The 23,533-nt window shown below is 39.5% G+C and overlaps 2 protein-coding genes across 2 annotated transcripts in view; one reads left to right on the top strand and one right to left on the bottom strand.

Moving 5' to 3' along the window:
* The window catches only part of cdh13 (cadherin 13, H-cadherin (heart)), a 452,332-nt gene that overhangs the window by 46,796 nt on the left and 382,003 nt on the right, over positions 1 to 23,533 (top strand). The gene's annotated exons all lie outside the window — the stretch shown is intronic.
* Positions 15,622 to 19,350, bottom strand: LOC146316171 (homeodomain-interacting protein kinase 1-like). Its single transcript, XM_084733974.1, has 7 exons — positions 19,135 to 19,350; positions 18,818 to 19,009; positions 18,515 to 18,696; positions 17,825 to 17,948; positions 16,846 to 16,965; positions 16,578 to 16,664; positions 15,622 to 16,431 (listed from the first exon to the last, which is right to left on the bottom strand). The coding sequence occupies exons 1-7, from the start codon at positions 19,348 to 19,350 to the stop codon at positions 15,622 to 15,624; spliced, it is 1,731 nt and encodes a 576-aa protein (XP_084590100.1).

Here is a 23,533-nt window from a genome sequence, read left to right as displayed (position 1 = left end):
AAAAAGGGGGCCTCATGTTGATGTGGAGGACGGGGAGTTGAGGTGATGGGTTGACAAGCCCTGTTGTTAATGGTGGTAAAAAGACGCCCGCCACACCAGGTTCTGGCTGCATATTGGCCATGAATTTAGTATGTAGGGGATGTTTGTTCAGCAGAGAGGGGAGACGTGATCAGTGGGTGGCATCTGGCTGTGAAATTGAGTAAGGAATGCCAGTGATCATTATGGTGCAGAAGATGTTTTGGCTAAAGTTAGAATGATTCCAATGCGAGGGTGGAAATTTACAATATGAAGTTAATTAGATCTCATTATGCGGTTGTCCTAAATATTTCTTGGCCACATAAGAGGTAACAAACCATATTTTGTAATAAATTAGACAAAAACCTGAAATAATGTTCTTTATTAGACTTTGTTAGAGGGTAATAAGGGACATATTACAACAGAACCAAACTGTAAACTAAAATGTGTTGTTTCACACTGTTAGACCCTTATTTGACTTTATTAGATAATAATTAGGCACACATGACAACAAAACTGTGCTATAAACTAAGGTCAAATATATAATATAATATATGTGATATATAGATTTCACTTTAGTTTACAGTACAGTTCTGTTGTAATATGTCCCTAATTACCCTCTAAAAAAGGTCTAATGAAGGGTCTAATAAGGTCTAATAAAGAACATTAATTCAAATTTTTGTCTATATTGATGCAAAGTACAACTGTTACATCTTGTTAGTGTACTTTAGGTGTATGGTGTCTAATTAAGGTACAGATGTGTTTGTTTATTGACTAATAAAGAGCATATTAATATTAGTTTTGTCTAATTTGATACAAAGTGCAGCTTGTTATTATTATTGTACCGTAAAATAAAGTGCAAACAAACAAAAGTTTGTGACTGTGTAAACACAAACTTTACCCTTGCTTCAGTGTGTTTAAAGCTGTACATTTACATGTACAGCTTATTGCCTCAGGTGGAATATGCTCAGAGACTTAGTGTTGCTTAGCATTCAAAATCCAAACCTAAACTTGCTAAAACCCATTTTAATGGAGCGTGTCTGAACCCTGAAAACTTCATTAAATTTTAAAGCACGTGCTAAGTAGAGCGTCAACATCAAGGCTAGACTGCAGGAGTGCAGGTAGTGTTCGTGTAGCTACATGTACTGTAACAAGCCTATTTTTATGCATGTGAAAAGTAAATGATATTTAGAGGAGGAACAATGCCAGCAGAACTGATCCTTTGGAAGTAAGGTGTCTCGGTGAATACGAGAATGCATGACAACTGCCAGCCAAGAGTGAACATGACAACATAGAGAAACAAGAGCATGGACAGAGGTGTGTGTGTGTGTGTATGTATGTGTGTGAGAGAGAGAGAGAGAGAGAGGGAGGGAGCGTGACGAGCACAGAGAAATGACTTGGAAGCCAAGCTGGAATTTGCCTTTAGGCTCAAATGCAGGGTTATTCATCATAAATACAGTCACAGCAGAAACAGAGCCACTGTGTGGTGGAAGATCTTTGGCAGAGCCATTCTGACCAACTTTTGCTGGATACAGGAAGTTTTTTAGATTTTGTGAAGAGCTCTGAATGGCTGGTTGTGTATGACCTCACACATGAATGTTTGTCATTGTGCAGCGAGCATCCCTCAGGGCAGAATATGAGACATTCTCAGAGATCCTCAAAGGATGTCTCTGAGTGTTGCCTTTGATTTTGGAGGCGGTATTGTAGAAGAGCCTAGTTGTTTCTTGTGTATAAAACTGAATCCATGCTGTAGATATCGTTGCACTGCACTGCTTTTTTCTGTTTATTTAGAAAAAAAATATAAGGAAAGTTGACTGTGCAGAACCAAATCTGAAGATACAAACAAAGGAACCAAAAGCTTAAGGATTCAAAACAGAAATGGAGACACTGTGGGATGTAACCCTGCAGCATCAAAACAGCAAATAACACTTTTTGCACTCTTTGTTATTCCAAATCATCTGGCGTTCGCCTTCAATGTGAGGAAAAACCATAGCAAAAGAAGATCTAACACTTGGCAATGTAGCTATACTTTTCCATCCTCTCCTGCTTTTCTCATACTGACTGCCTCTTTTACAATGTTTATCTGAATACCAACAAATGTAATGTATGCTCTGTATGGCCACAGCGGTATAAGCTCCCCCTTACTTGCCTTTTTTAGTGCTTTGGTCAGATAATCACCCTCACTTTTCAAGCCAACATGCTGCATTGTGAGAGGTAGAATTATAATGTTTTACCTTTAGGTGCTTGCTTTAATCACTGCTTCTATTTCCTTTCCCACTTCCATCTATTACACAGTGTGTGCTTTGCTCAAGCCATACTTTACCTCCTGCATACAATGGACAGAACTCATTTTATGTGGCCATGAAGCTGAAAAGGCATAATAGCAGTTGTTTGATCAAGCACTGCTCTATTACTACGAGGAGCTTTAGTGAGTAACATATATTTCCTTACACTGCAGCGCCACTTTTCATTCCATGTTGCTCCTGTGTTCGGTAAAAGCTTGCCAATCATGTTAGATGTTGTGCGTTTGTTGTTTTCCCGCAACCAGAGCAGCAGCATTAGTCAGGGGAGAAAAATACAATGGCTCTCTATTGTGAAAGAGATGATTACAGAGGCGCGTCTTGGCTAAAAGGTCTGTAAGAACAATGTGAGATGCCTCTGTGAACAGGTGCTGGTTTTTGTTCGCTGGAACAAAAAGCATGGCTATCTGGGCAGAGTGTCTGTCGGGACAGACAGTGGCAGCGAGGGCCGAGGGAGGGGACGCTGCTGGGAACGTGGACGGACTTCACAGCCAAGAGAGGGTCTCTGGACAAAATGCGGCCACACACGGGCTGAGCGGGCAAATATTGAACCATTACACACTTGTTTAATGTCCCTCCCTCTCAATCTCTCTGCAAGCCTCCCTGCCTAGTCCTCCAGATGGTGCATCTACCACCTCATTGAAGAGGGGATTGAGCGTGTGTGTGTGTGTGAATATATGTATGTGTGTAGGAGAGAGAGATTTTACCACCAACTTTGTTCCATCAACCTAATTACAAGGACACAATCATCTTCAAAACTCCAGCACCAAGAGCCTATATCATGTCATACTGAACTGATCTGCATCATTTCTTTTTTAATACAACACAAAGAAAGCCATTTAAATTGTATTGTATGTAACATTTCCCCATTAAAATGTAAAAACACTAGACAAATGTTTTTACAATATGCTATAGTATTTTTCTACTACAAGGAACTTTCATATTTTGTTTATTTTGGAGGCCCCTGTGGACAAAAGTAGTAGTGTTTCCACTGTAATAACCACAAAGTATAACAAATAAAATGATCTAAATGAAAATTTGTGCTGACTAATGTGCTCCTCACTGTAACTTTGACTGGGAAAATGTAAACCCAGGCTGGTTTCATTCACCACACTGACAAATTTTGCATTTACCAAACCAAACCAAACCAAACCAAAAGTGTTTTTTCCCTCAAACAAAGCAACATATTGCACATTCTCTGACAGCGTTACAAATAAAGAGCTATATATTAAACCCATATAACAGATAACATGCAGAGCCTGCTCATAAAAATAATATCTGCTATGTTTCAGACCTTTATTTTATAGTAGATGAATTGTTATCATCCCTAGCATTTACATCCCAAATGTTTCCAACAACTGTTGGAGCAATCAATGATTTATTCAAGGTAAGGGTGTGTTTTCCTGCCAGCTGTTGCTAGCTAATTGTTAGTTGCTATAACATCTGGTAAAACAAACACAGGATAAGTCGGATACGTGAGAACGTAAATAAGGACGTCGGTGAACGTGACTAAATGTGACGCGAATAAAAATTTAACATTAGTTTGTCCTTGAACATGACTTCTGTCTGAGTCATAGCGGAGAGAATTTTATCAGCTATGGTGGTTGTTTAAAAGTGAAGACATCAGCTCCCATGATCCCACACTACTTCACGACGTCATCAAACTACGTCTTTTGCTACTGTTTTAGTTTGAGAGTGACCTCTGTATTGTATGTTTAACTGCTAGTCAACTATCTATTTTGTTAGACCAACCTGATTGTGTCGTTTACTCTTGACACTTTATCATCTTTCTGTACAAAGGTTTACCTTCTACCTCCTCCATGTTTAAATAAGTACAGCTTTTCACATCTGAAACAGAACCAAGACAGTCACGAACACTGGGACAAATATCTAAAGAGGAAAAGGATCGTCTACATGAGGCACAATCAAACCATTAGTGAGTTCATTCAACGGGAGGCATTCAGAGAGAGAGGAGGTCAGAGAAACAGCACAGTTAGATTGTAGACCCTCACAGTCAGTGTCCTAATGGTTACGTTGCCCGCAGAGTCTTTCCAGGGAATAGCAAATTGTTCTCTTTAGATTTCATTCAGAGAACTTCCCAGAGCCATTTATGTCCCCGCACTGCCATTTACAAACAGGTCTGCTAGTAGAATTGGCACTGATATCCCCCAACCATTATGTGATTTCTCTTTTCAGAGCCACGGGACAAAGCCAGAGACTTGTTATTTTTGTGCTGATTTTGTTTTTTCTGTGCTGGAGGTTAGAGTGTTTTGTTGAGCCGCCTGGTGACAAACGTGTTCCCTGAAAGATTTGACTTGAAAATCTTTGGTCTTCATCCAAATGACAATCACAGTCATGCCAGGTACTTAATGTTCCAAAGGGACGCAGTTATAGTTTTAAAAATATCAAAGGAAGTAAACAGAATGAATTAACCGTGTTCCTCTTTATTATTCAAGTACTGGTTCACAATGGAAAGTCTGTTTACATATATTCTTTACACAAATTAATGGAAACACTGAAGTGTAACTCAGTGGTGGGAGCTCCAATTAAGTTTTAGATCACTGATGAACACCTTGAGAACAGTATTTAACTCCATGTTTACTTGTTAAAAGCTTCTCTATACAGCTTTAAGCTTTCATAATTTTCAGTTTACCTCTTCACAATCTTCTCTATTCAGACATGGATAATCAGGGAGTCTGGAGTCAAAGGATCTCTCTTCTGTACCTGTGTTTTCTTATCTGTCCTCCTTTCTTTCTCCGTCTTAAATAGCCACCGTATACATTTTTCTGTCAAATCGCTCTTCTTGTTGCTTTTCAATCGTTCCTTTCAGTCCCATTTTCAAAACTGCCTCTTATCAGTCAAATTAAAGATTCTGTTAATCCAGAAATGTCTGTACATGAAGCCTTTAGACTCGCTGGTTGTTATATTTTACAGAGAAAGATCAGCTTCAACCTCCTTCCACTCTGAAATCGTCTGCTTAATTATGTGTTGTGCTATGTAATTGCATATTCTTGTATTACTGCACTTTTAAGGTCTTGGTACCTGCATGACACTCAGCATCTCTATGATTAGTTACGGCCTTCTGGGAGCTCATTTGATGAGTTTTCAACACCGTTCTTCATTCGTCTTTTAATAGTGTTGCTTTTAATTGCGTCAAGGTGTCAAGTTTATTTATTATCTTTATACAACACATGGTTGGATAACAAAATTAAAGTTGTAGTTCCCTCACATTGCAAACATACATATGGATATTTAATTGTATTCAGAATAGGGGAAGATAACATATAAAAAAACAAAATTAAACAATATTTACAGTTGTTTATGCAGATACAGTACATGTCCATGACTACAGTCAAGACAATAGTTCCGTAGTGCTTTTTTTTATTTGAAAGATATTCAGTTTAAGAGTAAAGAGAAGATATTTATATTTTAGACTCACAAATCAGAGAATTTTGACTTTGTTTTTTCTTAAAAATGACTCCAGGGGATTAATTTAACAATTGATTCACAATCAATATATCATTGTGTGGCACTAATATTTTTCTGTATGGACACAACAATCAAAAACTTGGGATTAAGTTTGTTGTACTGCCCTGGAAAGTTAGGCTGTATACAAGGTTGAACTTACACAGTGGTTTTTTGGGGAGCCCTGTTTGAACCACTATTAAAATGGATCCACTCACATGAAATGCTCCGCAGTGTGGTCAGTTGCAGGGTTACTGCAAAAATCTTTATAATGCAGGCAGTTCTTGTCAATAACGTTTCATAAAGGCTAAATAATAACAATGTAAGGCTTCTATTTCAATACCAAAATCCAAGCAAAACCTAAAAATCAGCAGGAGGACGCAGGCAACATTTTTATGCTTCTCATTCACAGTCAGTCATGAATCAGAGCCTACATCACACATTGTTTAACACACTTGTGTTTTTATTACAGAGAAGTAAAGAGACTTCTGGCTTCTGATTAAAGCTTTTAAGGCTTTTACAGAGCCTGGTATCAGGTATCAACATCATCATCTGATCTTTGTGAAGGTAAAGTAACGTGGAGAGTTTTTAAATCAAAACGAACTGACTGAGACATTTGTTTTTACATGGTTACATAAAGTAACATAGGCCCATAGACACAGCTGTTTTGCTGCGTGCATCTCTCTCATGTTGACTTCACTTCCCCATGATTTCCCCTCTGTCAGTGGATTGTTATAATGGCGGGAATATAGTTTATAATCAGGGCTGAAAGTTTTATTCACAACCACAAAAAGCAAGCAGAAAGTTCTGTCATATGATCTCTCTGTCTGTCCATAAATCCCTCGCTCTATATCAGAACCACGGACAGCATGGCTGCTAAATAATGCACACAGCATTGTGTTCATTAATGACGACGCTAATGTTCAGATATTATAATGTAATGGGTGAATAAGCACACAACATTGGGATATTTTTACTAGTATTATTTATTTCAGGAAGATCATGCCTTAGTGGTCCTCCTAAATATCTCAAAGTAGGCTTTCAGGAGAGCTCATGTTTTTTTCAGGGTCTTTTTCACCTGTAATTCGAATCATAGCTGTATCACAGTATAAAAAACACTTCTTCTTTTCTATCTATTGTTATGTCTTATTGTGTAAGGACAGGTCAGGCTAAGTTTGGATTTGATGGATTTGATATTCATCTAATTCATTCAGATTTCTGGCCTCCCTCACGACAAGGCCAGCAGAGCTCTGATAATGCTTCACATACAGTATAATGTCCATAAGTAAAGCAACAAGGCCAAGCGATTGCTGGTATTACTTCATTTGTTAAGTGGATTGGCTGCTTCCTTTCCAGCCGGAGGCAGGCAAGGTTAAAACATCACTTTATCACAGCATCTATAATGGGAGTGTTTTGCATTTGTGGATGCAGTATCATGTAGGGTTGGTTGGTAGGGAGAGAAATGGAAGGAGCCGGAGTATCCATCACCCAGGCGTAGACGGCCGGTGCCAGCACAGCACCGCCGCCACCCAAACACAAACAGCTTCACATGTTTTCAGTCACGCAAACATGTCCGTGCACCTCTGCCATCGCTGTCTACCACCGGCTGGGTGGGTGTCGCTCCGTCAGTCAGCATGAAGGGCAGACCTGAGCGTGGTGGGATCAATCATTCTCCAGGACACACTGGCAGTGTAAACCTTTGATAAAGAGTGTCGTTCACGGCGAAACCCCCGTCAAGGACTTATTAAAGGCCTGACACTATGTGATTAACGAGAGTGCCGGCGCCGCCAAGCTGGTCCGCTGCGGGGCTTAGAGGTAGGGGGTAAGGAGATGAAAAGGGAGCACAGTACTGTACAGGAGACCAACAGGAGTAATATTGTAGCCATTCACATTCACACAGCAATATATGCACACAGACATTTTCAAAATTACGTAATTACATATACTTAATACAGTCCTATAAAATAATGAAAAGTTGGATTAAAGCTGTTCAATTTAACTTTGAAAAACATAATTTCTCTAAGAAAGAAAAAGTTCACCCCAAAATCAAAAATACAAATTTCCCCCCTGGCCTGTAATGCTTTTAATCCATCTAGTTTTTATTGATGTGAGTTGTAGAGTTTTGAAGATATTGGTCATAGAGATGCCTGAATTCTTTCCAGTATAACGGGAGTAAACGGCTCTGGTCCTGTGTGGCTCAAAGTGTGAAAAAAATATGAAAAATTCAAAACCAGTGGCTCTTTTCAAAAATCACGACCCAGGTACTCAAAATAATTCACCTGACCTTTTTGCGAGCAGCTTCATGGAGAAACTACGGTCTAATAGAGAGAACCTGCAGATAGTTCCTGGGTAGTTCCATTATATTCTGCTGCAGAAAGAAAGAAGTTCCTTCATGAAACTGTTCCCAACAAGATCTGTGGATTATTTTGAGCGACCGGGTCATGATTTCTGGAAAGAGACACCGCTGTTTGAGTTTTTCAAATGTATTTTTTTGGAGCTTTTAGCACCACAAGCCGAGTGCCATCTAGTTCCATTATACTGGAGAGACGGCAGACATCTCTACAGCTGATGTCTCCAAAACTCGGCAACTCATACCAAAACAGTACAGATGGATAAATAGCACAACAGGCCAGAGGAAAGATATGTCAATTTGATTTTAGGGTGAACTGTTTATTTAATAACAGATCTTTTCTTTATTCACAGTACACCCAACAATTAAGAGTCACAATGCACAGTGTGCATACTTGTATTCACAGCACCCTGTTAACTGTAAGCTGAACTCTACATCACATGTAAAAGACTTGCAGCTTTGAATTTCAACTATGTTTCAACTAGAAAGTAATGTCTTTTGCTGCAATCCATTTTGTCTCGCTTTGATTCAGAATGAATTATTGAAGACAGCTCAGTCAGAGCCATCTCAGTCGGCACAATGGGGTTGGACAGGGCAGGGTGAGTGCGCAGCAACTTCCGTGAACTCCAGAGAGTGTGATGCATACTTGAAACCTCACGCTCAGCTGGCGGCGCACAAAGAAACAGCCACTTAACCAGCGAGCAGACGAGAAACACAGGGTCTTCGGGATACGACCAGTCAGTGATACACTGCTGCTGTACCGCGCTTAGTGAATAATAACCACGTCGACTGCCGCATCAGGTACTGATGACAAACAGAGGGGGGAGAGAGAAAATAATGGAGGGAAGCAAGGAACAATGGAGGAAGATAGAAACAAGAACAGGCGGAGGAAAGAAAGAAAACCTACACAGAAATCCCTACACAGCCCCCCCTTTTTTTATTAGAGAAGTGCACTGCAGTGTGATATTACGTATTATTTCTCACTTCAGCCTCAGTGATTGAGATATAGAAATGGCGTACAGGAATCTTAGAGACAAGGTGATTGAGAGAGATGAGAGCCAAATCAAAAGAGAAATGAGAAACGCGATAGAGGGGGGCGATTAGCTGAAAGAAAGAGTAGAAGGGTGTGAATGAAAGAGATACGACGGAGCAAGAAACAGATGGACAAATTGATGGTTCAGTGGTCTGCATCACTGAGTAATGCTATCTGTCAGAACAGAGGTGCTCTCCCATAATTTACACCCCTTAATATTCACTGTATTTTTCTAGCCAAACCTATATTTATCCTTAAAATTAAGGCCAATAAAGTAGAATTACTAGTGCATTTCATTCAGCAATGATGAGCACAGCTACTTGCGAGAAGAAGTCCCTCGACAGAAAATTGTTCTTTCTGGCCTCCTCTCAGAGGGGCTCCCACACAGACAAGATGTTTCCAAAAAATCCCTTCTTCAAGATTCGGCAGCGGGAACATTGACTGTGTGTCATCCACACTCAGAATGTTCACCTGTCTGTGTAGCCACATTATGAGCTGTGAGTTGCACTGTGGTATGGTGAACGTGTTAAGAGGGAGGCTGTGTACCAACACGGTTCACTGGTAGTTGCAGCCTGTCATCTCTGTAGGCCGCTCACCTTGTTCACAGCTTTTCTCCCTATGTCTGCTGCCTTATCAGAATGCATGAAACATGACAGGGCCCACATCGTTATCTGGCCCCTTCACTGTTGTGATGTACTGTATGTGGCATGGACTATTTTTGTGGCAAGAACCTGCAGGGGAGTAAAGCTAGAGCAGCACTGCCTCCAAAACACAGACAGAATATCCACATACATTTATAAATGCACACATACATTTGTGGAACATGCATACATGTATTTATGAATGCCAACGACAAACGCACCTGCTTATGTATTCTTGAGCAAGTGCTCCATCTCTTGAGATTATATATTTTTAACAAGTCCTCCCCGGCGCTGTATTCTTTCACACTTTGCAGGAAGTGCCTACAAGGCGTGGAGGTTGCTCGCTAGTAAGGTGAAATGAGCTGCTCTATGACTTATTGATGAAGCAGCCTTTGCATGAAACTTCAGTTCTGTAGATCAGCATAACAAAGGCTGAGGAGTCGACCATCCGCTGCACAGTTGCCTGTAACAATGGCAGTAGTGATGGTTACACTGTCAGGTGTCACTGCCAGATGTGATAATGATGTGTGCCTGTCACAGCCTAGCCATATAGGCCATACCACCATCGTCAAAAATTAAATTTAACCTACTCAAAACAATTTATCCTTAACCCCAAAACAGTATCCTGAAACTTGAAACTCGTAGTGTACAATATTAACAGTTTCATCATCAATATCTGAAAATCTGGTGGACTGTAGCCTGCTCCGATGGTCCAGCATCTCCTGCACCACACCCAGGAGAGGAACAATCAGTTATCACATCTGGGGAGCTTGGGACAAAGCATCTGCCACCACATTGTCAATCTCCTTCACATTACAGATATCGAGACAATACGACCACCGGATTAACCGCTGGACGAACCCAAGCGAGCCCCCAATTTGTCACAGCCTGGCTCTAAGGGCAGTGACACAAATGAGGGAGACACAGACTGACAGCAGATGGAAGGTTTTGTAGCTGGAGAGCACCGGGCCCAGGTACTTCCAACTAGTGGCTCTTTTCCATATGCAGAGCTGACCTGGCTCAACTCAGTTTGACAAGGCACGTGAGTCTGGGATGGCAGGGGATTGCATTTCCACAACAGAGCTACCCTCTTGAAGGTGTGTCTTTGTCCTGTGTTGTTTGGTTATTTAAACACTTTTATTATGAAGCAGCCCAAACAGGAAATGTTTTCATTCGTGGGTTTCATCAGCAGTAACTGAACACGGCTCTGACACATCTGAAAGCAAATAAAATAATGCAGATACCTGAAAGTTCAAACTGCGACACAGGAGAGAAACTAAATTTCAATTCTCTCTGTTCTCCTGCGCACAGGAGCTCAGTATCACAACACTCTAGTGATGGGAAGTTTGGCTCTTTTCAGAGAGCCGGCTCTTTTGGCTCAGCTCCCAAAGAAGAGCCAGCTCTTTTGACTCCTGAACGGCTCTTAATTTAGGATTTTTTGTAGGCCTTTATTTTACCATAACTTTGCAAAAATTAATGGTTTGTGTGTTGAAAACCCTTTCATGTCTTATAATTGCCTACTTTTGTGCATTTATTCTGTTACAAAACCAATCTTTTGTTTAATATTTTAATCAAACATTTTAGAGAGAGGGGAGCACTCAGACAGACAGACAGAGAGGTGGAGCGCCCCCCTCTCTGTTTTCACATAATGATATGATCCTATATCCTCACATCTGATTGGCCGCGATGGTGACCAATCAAAACAAAGTTTTGCCTTGAGCAGAGCTCAGGCTGAGCACTGAGGTAAGCAGCGAAAGGAAAAAAACTGGGAGCCGGCTCTCACTCGATGCGAGCCGGCTCTTCTGATTCACTACAAAGCATCGGCTCTCAGAGCCGCATCTTTTGCGCATGACACATCACTACAACACTCGCTTGTCCGACGGGCAGAAGGGAAGCTTGTCACGGGTTTGTTGCAGCAGACGAGATGTCACTACAGCCTGCTTGGAGGTGGGTCAGGCTCGCTTTGGCCGCACTCCAGAGTAGTTTCATCTCAGGCGTGGTGTGGCGCGACTCAGCGCGGCCAAAAGTGCCAGTGGACAAAATCCATAGGGTGATTCACTTCGACCCTCAGGAGGCACAAACAGGGGCCGGGGGACCTTCACAGAGCCATAGTTTGGTTGGTTTTCATAAACAGTGGTTGAGGTATTCACTGTGAAGGTCACTCTGTAACTGTTATGGTTAGTTGAGATGCTCCGTGTTTTGTCGAGCAGTTTTGTTGAAGTTAGAGAGCTCGCTTTTTATTTTTAAGCTTTGTTTGCTTTTGTTTATGCAAGATCACAAGTACCCTCTGCTCAGCGTGCTTCTGTATTCATGTTCTCAAGGAAGCATCCTTTGTACAACACGTGATTGTATTTATTAATCAGATAATAATAGGAATTACACGTGAAGAGGCCTCTTGGCTCAGTTGTTCCAGCAAAAAATCATTTCTATCCTGAAATCACAAGTATGTGCATGACATTGAAATAAAGAAAGCAGTTGATGGGTGCTGCATCCCAAAAAGGCCCATTATTAATATTGTAACGTGACTATTGTATTAATTTTATGGTTGATCTGCCGGAGGAGGATTTTGTCAGCTATGATCTACTTCCCATCTGAGCCGCACAGGAGTGGCATCATATTTTTGGGTGTTCAGCTTTAAATTACAGTGGCTTGTGACCGCAGTTTTTTTTTTTTTTTCATGAGCTAATCAAAAAGCACATTTTTTATGATTACATTAGCAAGTCTCTCACAGTACACAATTACACAGTAGAATGGTTTTGAATTAATGAAATAAAACAACAAGATAAGCAGAGGTCAAATAAACAGATTATGATTTTGTAGATGTCTGAAGCTTGGAACTCCTCAGTGGAAAATCATGTGTATTAATGTGCAGCTTCTGAACACATTTTTACACATGTTCAGCTGTCACATGCTGTCTGTGTATCAATTAATTGGGGTTGTTCCAGCACTGATGCAAGAATCAAAACAGCCTCAGATACTGCCTAAAACGTAACATAGTGGACTCCTGCTATGCCAACTTTAATGGTCAGTGGAGGAGAAAAAAAGCCAGCTTTACCTAAAAAATATTAGACAGCATGTTTCATGCTGGAAATTATTCACTGGAGTCATACATGTCAATTCCTTCATTGTACATTATATGAGTCTGGATAGATATGGATATAAACTGCAACTTCACTTGCTGGTGGAGATACAACCTGGTAAGAGATGGTTTCTGTATTTTTGACTGCTCTGTTTTATTCAACCATTTTCAGCTGACTTCAAGATCAAGTCTTTTTTGTAAAATCCGAAATTTACAAAACTGGTTTTATAGCAGTGGTCATTTCAAAACATTCAGTAATTTAAGCAAGTTGCTTAAAGACCTTTGTCTGTCACTTTAGCACCTCTGGTGGTGAATCACTGGGGAACTCTGGTTACCATCATAGTTTAAACATTATGTTTGACAGTGTTTGTAAATGACCGCTTGCTCATTCAGATAGTGGTCAGTCAGATGAGCTCCAGCACCTGTATACCTGAATGGCAGATTTTCACTGGCCATGAAATACCTCTGTAATACATGTAGGTTAGCATATTATGATGTAGAATTTCAATGCATTTTATGCTTGTTTGTGTACACAGTTTGCTAACTTTCTTTGTCTAAAATTTTGTGTGTCTATGTGCTGTTTTTAGCTCATTGCAGTGTTATTGAAGGTTACTGTGTCATACTCTGTACTGTCAGAGGAGTTAATTTTCTTCCAATATACACATTTTCTTATTTTGAGTTGCTTAAAATTTAATTTCAAGTGCAGTGTATAAGTATGTAAATGCAAATCTTACTATAAATTTGTTTAAGGGCAGCAATTATGATGTTTAGTTGTCATGCTGCTCATCATGTACTCAAACCTCCCTCATGTTTTCACTCTTTCATGACAGTTGATCGTTGGAAATGCTGAATAACAATATTTAAATTAAGAATTCTGGATTCATCATTCAAGTGTATACTGTTACACTGGTTACACTGTGCACTGTATCATGCATCTTAAGAAAACTAAAACTATTCTATTAAAAGAATAAAATAAAATAAAAAAATCTTCACTGGCTGCACCTGGCAGTTGTGGTGGCATTGCAGTAGGTGTTTCACCATCTGTTGCCATTTGATGCAGAAGTACATTGGTGTCTTAGTTTTATTTTAATTTTGCTGTCTTTGAGAAAAAATATTTTCTGCTGTAACTAACAATTATTTTTATTACCTATTACAAATTACAAACTACAAATTATTTTCTCTGCTTACTGTGTAAAATGTCAGAAAAATGTAACATAATTGTCAAACATCAAAATTACCCAGAGACCAAAGTGATTACTTCAACTTTCTTTGTTTGTCTGAGCCACTCTCCAGAACCTAAAAATATTCTGTTTGCAATATTGGGGAAAAAATTATCACATTGATAAACTACAACCATTAAATATTTGTCATTCTTTTGGAAAAAATGACTTCAAATAATGATCACACTAGTTGCCAGTTAATTTTTTGTGATGTAGTAAACATCTTCTTATTTGCCTGTCAAGAATAATTCCTGCTTGTCGGAACACTGTTTGTGTGATCCAAAGGTGAACAAAGACACACTAAAATAAAATTACTAATCCACTAATCAACTTTACCCAAATATATTAGTGAAATGAACTGTGAACAAAGCAAATCCATACTAAATATCTTCTGCTCTGTGAAACAATTTTCAGAAAAAAACACACATTGAGACCAGAACGGTTCAGTTCAATCCTTTATTGTAAAACAACAGGTCAAATCAAATCAAATCAATTTTGTATGTGTATACTGCCTGAGGACCAACTCTAATTCTAAGCCAGCACCTTGGTCAGGGGTACTGACAGGAGAATTGACCTAGTGTACATGTTTTTTGATGTGGGAGGAAACCGGAGCACCCGGAGGAAACCCACGCAAGCACGGGGAGAACATGCAAACTCCACACAGAAAGGCTGTGAGGCTACAGTGCTAACCACTGAGCCACCGTGCTGCCCAGAGAGAGAGAGAGAGAGAGAGAGAGAGAGGGATGGAGGGTGGGGTGGGGTAGAGTGTAGGTAGGTAGAGGGTAGGAAGGTATGGTAGAGTAGGTAGGGTCTGTATGTAAGTAGGGTAAAGTAAGGTAGGGTAAGTAGGTAGGTAGGGTAGGTTGGTAGGTATGGTAGAGTAGGAAAGGTAGAGTACGTACATGTTTTCGATGTGGGAGGAAACCGGAGCACCTGGAGGAAACCCACGTATCCAAAGAGTTGGATTCCCCTTTTTTCTTCAACTGTAAACCTAGAGGGAGAGGGAGAGAGAGAGAGAGAGAGAGAGAGAGAGAGAGAGAGAGAGAGAAGGAAAGAGAGAGGAAGGGGGGGTGGGGTGGGGTAGAGTGTAGGTAGGTAGAGGCTAGGAAGGTATGGTAGAGTAGGAATGGTAGGGTATGTACATGTTTTCAATGTGGGAGGAAACCGGAGCACCTGGAGGAAACCCACGTATCCAAAGAGTTGGATTACCCTTTTTTCTTCAACTGTAAACCTATAAAGAAATGAAATGTGGTTTTATTTGAATGTGTAAAAGACAAGAGCCATGGAAAAGAACAAGTTAACTGAATTAATACATAAATTCATAAAAATAAAAGCCACCCATTTTTGTTAAAAAGATAGGGAGACGTTGCATTGTAGTGTGCAGCACAGCCAAGCAGACAAACATGGTATTGTGGAGATAAAGTTAGAGGACTGAAGATTCAGATACAAAGTCTACTTACCTCTAAAAATACATTACCCCCATCAGCTGCCCTTGCTGCTGCTGGAAGTGGCTCCACCTTAATCACTTTCTCGGACGCGCTTTCTTTCGTGAACTGAGCTCTTATTAGAGTCTTCAGGATCAGGCATCTTCCTTTTAACTCCTGGTGAAATAGATCTCTGGGTCTGACTGCTGCTGCTACATAAGGTGGATGGACTTCTGTAGCTTTTCTGGAACTTCCTTCTGTCATTGTCAGAGCCTGTTTGTTGACGTCTGACATTCTCACTATCAGCCATCTTTCTCTTCATCTCATCAGGAACATGGGCAGTGTGGGTAGAGAAGTTGCTGCTGCTGCAGGTGGGTCTACTAGTGTCGCTTGCTCTGACCCTCTTTGTCTCATGGCCTGACCTCTTGTCAGAATCAGAGTCTTCATCATGAGGTGTCTTCCGTTTGATCCCTGGTAAAACGCAACTCTGGGTCCCGCTGCTGCTACGTGAGGTGGATGGACTTGCGTAGCTTTTTCGGAACCTCTTTCTGTCATCATGTGGCTTGTCATTGTGGGCAGACTCTGTTTGTTGTTGCCCCAGATCTTCACTGTCAGGCATCTTTCTCTTAATCCCTGTCCTGATGTAGCTTTGGGTCTGGCTGCTTGTGGAGGGATGTGTACTTTTGTGGTGGATGGGCTGAGGTGGGTGGGTCTTCACAGCAGTGCTATCCTGTTTCCTGTTGGTTTGATCCTTCTTGTTCCAGGTGCTGGAGTGCAGGTACTCCAGCACCTGACGGGGTGAGATCCGTTTGGTGGGATCGAGGTGAAGCATTCCTTTGAGCATCTCCATAAACGTGTGCAGCTGAATCCTTTCTGCAGGATTATCAGGATCGGTGGGCCGGATCTGGAACATGAATAAACAACAACAAAGATCAGAGGTATCTTCACTCACCTCCTGGAGTGAATAAAAACCCAACCAGGAGAGTTTTGAGTCAACTGTATTTTTGTTTTAGTACTTTTTTACTGTGAATGATTGTAAAAAAAACTTACAATTAGAAGGTCATCCAGTGACTTTAACTTAATCCATCTGGTCTCTGACGGTAAAATCTTTGTCTCATAGTGAAACTGCTCTGGTGTCTGAACAGACAACATTGTTGTTAGCAATGTCATTCAGAGTACAACATAAACAGGCAGACAAAAACAAATATTTTACAGTCTGAAAGGGGAATATTTAAAGCCATCAGGTGTTTGTGGGGGTAAAACATTGGAATTACAAGGAAAGGAAGACAGACAGCAGTGGAGAACAAGTGGCACATACCTTGAGTTTCCAGAGATGGGTGGTAGACTTCTTGTCTCTCTGGAAAAAAATATGAGTCCTCTGTCCAAGGCTGAGCAGGTCGTCGGATGGTTGACCCTGAGTTTCTACTATGTATTTTATCTGAGGATACAACACAACATCAAGTCAGAATGGGAGTCCAGGTCAAGCACTTTTTAAAAGTTTTAACTGTTTCTATACTGTGTCAAAATGAATTTCCATAAACCACTGAGTAATACTTTACATGAAATGCATATTTTTCATGCGAACTTTTATCAGTAAAACAGGAAACACACTGAATAGTAGAGAATAGGTCAAATATAACTACGCAACATTTTCACCATATATCAGAGGTGGGAAATAAAGTACAAATACTTACTACTGTACTTAAAGCTACTACAAGGAACTTTTATATTTTGTTGATTTTAGCGCCCCTAGTGGGCAAAAGTAGTAGTGTTTCGTCCTTAATGACCACAAAATATAACATCAAAAATAAAATTATCCAAACAAAAGTCCCAGTCTTCCTTTTAAATATCTGATGTACTATTCACTGTAACGATGCCTGTGAAAATGTAAACAGAGGCTTGTTTCATCTGATTTAACAGAGAATTCGATAATAATTATAAGGAAACAGCCGATCGGATGGTCTAGTTTGTTTACATAGGTCATATAGAGGCATCAGTATTAAACTGAGACTATTTCATAACCAGTTACAGTAGCTCTAAGTGGAGTTTTCAGACTTATTAAAGAAACCCAAACCAGGCACTCCAAAAAATAAATGTTTTTTTCAGTTTTTAAGTATCTATACTTTACTTGAGTATTTATTTTTCTGACAACTACTTCATTTCACTGTACTGCACTTACTGTAAACAGTGTATGCACTTTTGCCACTTCTGCTGTATATATACTCAAGTAAACCAGATGATACTGGTTGTTTTAATAAAAAAAAAGAAACATAGAAGAAACTTGAAGTAGTACTTACAACGTCATATTCGCTTTTGCCAGGGTAGAGCAGAGGGCCGAAGCACAGAGTTGCAGCTATACAGCCTAGAGACCACATATCTATGGCCTGCGTGAATGGAAGGCCCAAGATAACCTCTGGAGACCTGAGAGAGGACAAACAATGATTAAGACAGTTTCCACTATTGTCAGGCATTGATTTTTCTCACAACAAGGAATACTATGACCTCCACTGAAACCCTTCACAGAGCGTGTGAATCTGCAAAGAGTGGACGTTTATATTCTTAGTATACCCACTTTTTCAGCCATCAGTGGGTGGGTTACACCAACAAGCATTAAATTAATCTAAGAGCCATTCTAATCAGGGTTTAGCTAAATTAAGTTTAAAATGAGTAGATCCAGATTTAAAATTCATCATAAACTTTGAATGGTTTGAGTTTGTGCTTAACTTTCTTCAAGGAGTGTGTTTATTTTGCTCAATCCATCTATAAAATGGCAGCCATTTTAAAAGCCTAACCTAAAGCTCTGGTGCAACAGAATTAAATGATATCTATGTTTAGAGTAAAAAATGAAGTTCTTAATCTTTGTTAATTTTAGTTTAAAAGTTTGGTACAACATAACTTAAGTTTAACCGTCATTCACTTGGATTTAAAAATTAATCCTTGTTGCTGAAACACAGCGTAAGAGGTCAAATATGGTTTCAGTTACGTACCTGTATGGGCGACTTTGGATGTACGCTCCTGGCTTGGCAGACGACACGTCACAGGCCAGGCCAAAGTCGATCACTTTAACTCTGTAGGGCTCCTGCGCATGATTCACCAACATCACATTTTCCAACTTGAGGTCTGCATGTACCATGCCGATGGCCTTTAAATGGTTGAGTGCATTGGCGATCTGAAAGGTTATCAGAGTCATTCATTTAATAATAAGGTCAGCAATGTACAAACATTATTTTTATTTAACATCATTTTTATGCTGTTAAATAATGCATAAAGAAATGTAGTGTAGCACATACCTGCATGACAACAGTCCTTACGTCCTTAAGTGGGAGAGGCTGGAAACGTCTTTCAAACATGAAGTCAAAAAGGCTTTTGTCCAGTTCCTCAAACATGAGGCAAGTATGTCGCCTGTCGTTGAAAACCTGGTACCATCGAACTATGCTGCATTTGTCTGGGTCCAGCATTCTCAGTTTTTTTAGCATTTTCACCTGGGGATACATATGACATTGACTCACATTAACAAACCATTACATAATTGCTGATATTTCTTCAAATGCAGTAGATGGAAGCACTGTAAAGAACATTGTCAAAAATGGTACGTTTATTTTCCTACCTCTGCTTGAGCCTGTGCCTCGAAACATTCACCAGCCTTCATAATTTTGATGGCTACCGTCTTATCGTCGCTCACCCTGGCACATTTTGCGACTGTGGAGAAGGAGCCTTGTCCCAGAATAGACTTCACCAGGTACTTGGAGGATGTGGAGGTGAGTGAGCTTCCGACGACTATCTGGTCATCGTCAGCAGGTTGAGTGGACGATGTTGAAGCCATTAGTGCGTGGGTCACCTGCTGCTTAAAACTGAGAGGAAAACAACATATTTAGATTTAAGAGTTAGTCACAATATAAAACAATCACAACCATATTTCTATCAAAATGTAAAACTCAAAAAGTTGTGAAAACTCAAAAAGTTTGCTTCACAAGATTTATGAGTTTTGAGGCCAACCTCAAACTCTTCAGTTCTGAAAAAGTTTTACCAATTAATCATTTTTGGTTTAGATAACTGACTTTTCTTTTTTTCCAACTTCAACTTGAATCGTTTTTGTTTTAGTAACCCCCCCAAATTTGTATTTCAACAATTGTTGAGTTGTCATTGAAGCAAAAGTGAACAGTGGCTAATGATATAATATTTTTTTTGCAACCATTTCATTTTAAATCACCTAAATAATAACAAATCAGTTTCACAGCTTTAAATAATGGCTAGATTGAAAACTCAAAAAACAAGGCAGTGAAGGCAAATTGCAATAAAATTGTGAGTTTTTTGTTTTTACAGGGCACATGATTCTGGCTTCAAAATGTGATATAGAAATCATGGATTCAAGACAAACATAATCAAGGCACACATAGTAAATTGAATTACTGTCAAAAATGTTAAATTTTAGTGGAGGTGTGAAAAGAAACACAAGTTATTGAGAGCTATGAAAGCAAACTAAAAATACTTACCAAATAATGCAGCTGAAGTCTCTTGAGTTTCTTGAGTTTCTCCTCAAAACGTTACAATCAATATAATCCAATCCGACATAATAAATTCCTTGAAGGTTCAGGGCTGAAAGAAATTGTGTCTTCGCTCTCCAAAACAAACTAAATTAACTAACTCACTAACAAAGGGGTTACTAGTGAACTAGGAACTAGAACTAGAACAAGAGGTTCTACACTGTTCTATGATGTCACGGAGTTCTCTGTGACATCATTCTGTTGTTTGATCTCAACATTCTCATTTGTTTGGAATTAATTTTGAATGATGCTTAATGGTTAAATAAAGGTTATTATATATTTATATATTTTTTTATCATAAGCCAAACTGATATGTAGTTAGTGAAGGGTGGTTTGATGACTATCTGTACTCATACAGAACAGACATACAATTTGAAGATCCATCATTTAAAACCTTTATTAAACCTACCTAGAACACAGAAAAAAAAGTGTTTTAGTCCCCACCATTTAACACTACACTTTGCCATGAAATAAAGGGATTAGAGTCCTTCAGAAATATCAACATTAAGAATTATTGTGTCTCTGTATTTCCACATGTATTTTTTAGACATTTAAATCCATTTTCTCATGAAAAAATTTATAACATTTTGGTTGAAACGCACATTTGAGTCATGTCTCCAGGTTTTCACTCAGTCCTGTTACCCAGATCAACAAGAGGTAGCATCATTTGAGTCTCCTAAAGGCCATAGCCATGTCATGTCAATCTCAGCGTTCAGTCCTGTTACTGAAATTACTGTTGTGCATGTTTGTCTGCTCATGCTACTAGTATTGATACCACGTGGTTAAAGTTCTTGTATTTGCACTTTGCTACAAACTCAGTCCTGTTATGTAAAAAATGCAGGATCCTCATGACACATTTTTACCAGTTAAATATGGGAGCCATTCGATGCAGTTCTGAAAAAATAGAATGAAATTTAAGTTTGAAAAACTAAAACATTCAAATGGCACTGTCAGCTGAATGACCCTGGTATTTGATGTAACATTTTGATCAAATCAGTTATACTAAAAGGAGATCTGCACTGAGCACTGACAGTCACCCATTTTTAACAGCTGATTACATTCATAGAAAATATTGATAAGTCATTTAAAGGCCTCTGATTTAACACAACGGCCTGAGTGGTGATCCACTAGGATGTCAGTACAAGAATAATACAAGAAAATATAGTTTTTGTGCATGCATCTTATATACAAAACATATCATCTTATATAAAACATATAAGTGGATATAAGCTGCTACACACGCATTTTTCTGGCGAGGAATGCCTGAAATTTCAGCCTATTCATCAAAAAAAAAAAAAATGTGATTCACATATGTACTCATTAATTCTTTTTTATAGGCTGTAAGTTCATTCTGGAAACATGGCACGGAGAATATTTGTGGAAATTCATGATTTTGTTGTTCACTCTCAAGATATTGTTTTCCATCAGTCATCACTCCTGCTCCATCTCCCTGTTCTCAGTGACAAGTAAGTGGTGGTTGTGTGTCTACAAGAGCACTTTGATTGATCTGATCAATAGTTCCTATGTTCCCCGGTTGTTTTAAACTCAGTGTCTGAAGCTCCATAGAGGGGAGGCTACACTAACAAGTTTTTTTAAAGTTTGACTGAGCTGCTGCTGATTTTGAGTATCCGAGCAACTTAGCTGAGTGACTGACACCTGCTCTGTGCGTGTGTGTGTGTGTGTGTGTGTGTGTGCTGTGTGCGCTCTCCCGAGTCTGTGTGTACGAATGATGCCGTGCGTGTGTTTTGAAGCAGCCCGGCTGAACGCTCAGACGCGGTGATCCAGGAAGGCAGAAAATTCGCAACAGCAGGCTGAGCTCTCAGATTCTGGGATTTTCTTTCGCTCGTTTGTACTCCTGTTCTGCAGCTCTGGTTCTGCCGTTATTGAGTGCAATGTTCTGGGCAAGACTGGGATGGAAAGTCTCGAGTTCCACTATAGAGGATGTGTGCGAGGGTGTGGATGTGTGTGTTTCTCTATATTTCTACGAAGCAGCGAGTTAAAGTCGCAGGCAGAGGTGATGACATCAATCGATCTTTGGTAGATCTTCTGGCCTCTTCCTCTGAGGCAGACTGCCGGACTCAGCAGGAAGGGAAGGAGATGAAGATGGAGGGAACGGTCACCCACGGGTGCGTTCAGACTGAAAGGATGTGTTTTCATGACTAAGACGGGAGGATTAGATGAAGAAGCCCACATGTAACTCCTAATACTAGACCACATATAGATGATGAATGGAACAGAAAAGATTAAGTGGTGATCAGTAGTTGAGAGTGTCTCTTTATGTGTACTGTGTGTAGGGCTGAAATGACTGCCGTATTATTTATCAAAAAATTTCACTGGGTTAATATTTTGTGAAAGCACCATAACATTTTGTGAAAATCATCCCAACAATATTGTCATAATACCAGGATATTTGTTCAAAAATATTGTGAGTTTTACTGATTTTATCACCTTAGTCACTTCTATCCCTTGGAGTATAAACATGTAGCTCAACCTGTACAATATATTGCTCAAGCCAAGGCTAACGACATGCTAACAATAACAGCAACTGCTGTCAACATGTAAAAATGGATAAATAACTACAGAAGACGTTCAATGTCGAATTTATCATGACAGATTTATTTAACCACATCTTCAAACGACACAGCAGTTCAAGGCTGGATTACAAAAAGCTTCTGAAGGGGATATTATGTTGTAAAAGTAGTTTGTAAAAGTGGCTATCGTAGGCAACCTACAATAGCCACTTTTACAGATTCCATGATCTGGATGGCTGAGAATCCTCACAGACATGTTGTAAAGGTAGCTCAGCTGACTTTGGGGCTATTCCCGTCACTTTTTCTAGGAAGTGGGAAACAAACAAGACTTATGTTGGAGTTGACAAGCTGCAGCGGTTATAACTGTTAGCAAGTACCATTTTCATATCATGTGGCAATTACCAAGTAACATGTTGAATGAATCCATGATTTTTTTAGAAATTACCCACAAATTACCCCGGGATTTCACGGTAAGTATGTAATAATTTGCAAAGTTGTTGTTTTCATGCAAGTGGGTGGTAATTGCCATTTCACATATTTGAACTTTCCTTGAAATTACCTGAAAATTTTCCCCAAATTTCATGGTAAATATGTCATAAGTAGCAAGTATCATGACTGAAATTTATTAGTAATCATCCCAAATTTATTGAAAATGACTCCAACATTATTTAATAATTGTTTTCCACTATGTCTAAATGAGCAAACATTAATTACCACATATATACCACATACTTAGCCCATCCTTATTATGAAATTTGGGGGTAACTTGGAGGTAATTTGTGTGTAATTTCTAAGAAATTTATTAGGATTTGGGTTGTGTTGTATGTATGTATTACTTGGTAATTACTACCTATTTACCATGAAATTATGAGACCTGGAAATTGAAGTCCATACCTTCATAGCTGTAACTGTATATATGCTCACATCTTTT

This window comes from Lutjanus erythropterus, chromosome 13, assembly GCF_056507025.1.
Source record: "Lutjanus erythropterus isolate fLutEry1 chromosome 13, fLutEry1.hap2, whole genome shotgun sequence".
NCBI lineage: Eukaryota > Metazoa > Chordata > Actinopteri > Lutjaniformes > Lutjanidae > Lutjanus > Lutjanus erythropterus.
This window is presented reverse-complemented; position numbering and strand designations above follow the sequence as displayed.

Coding starts and splice junctions, on each gene's coding strand:
- LOC146316171 (XM_084733974.1), bottom strand. CDS start 19,350: ATGGCTTCAACATCGTCCACTCAACCTGCTGACGATGACCAGATAGTC. Junction 18,697..18,817: donor TAAGGACTGTTGTCATGCAG/GTATGTGCTACA, acceptor ATAACCTTTCAG/ATCGCCAATGCACTCAACCA. Junction 16,432..16,577: donor CACTGGATGACCTTCTAATT/GTAAGTTTTTTT, acceptor TTCATGTTCCAG/ATCCGGCCCACCGATCCTGA.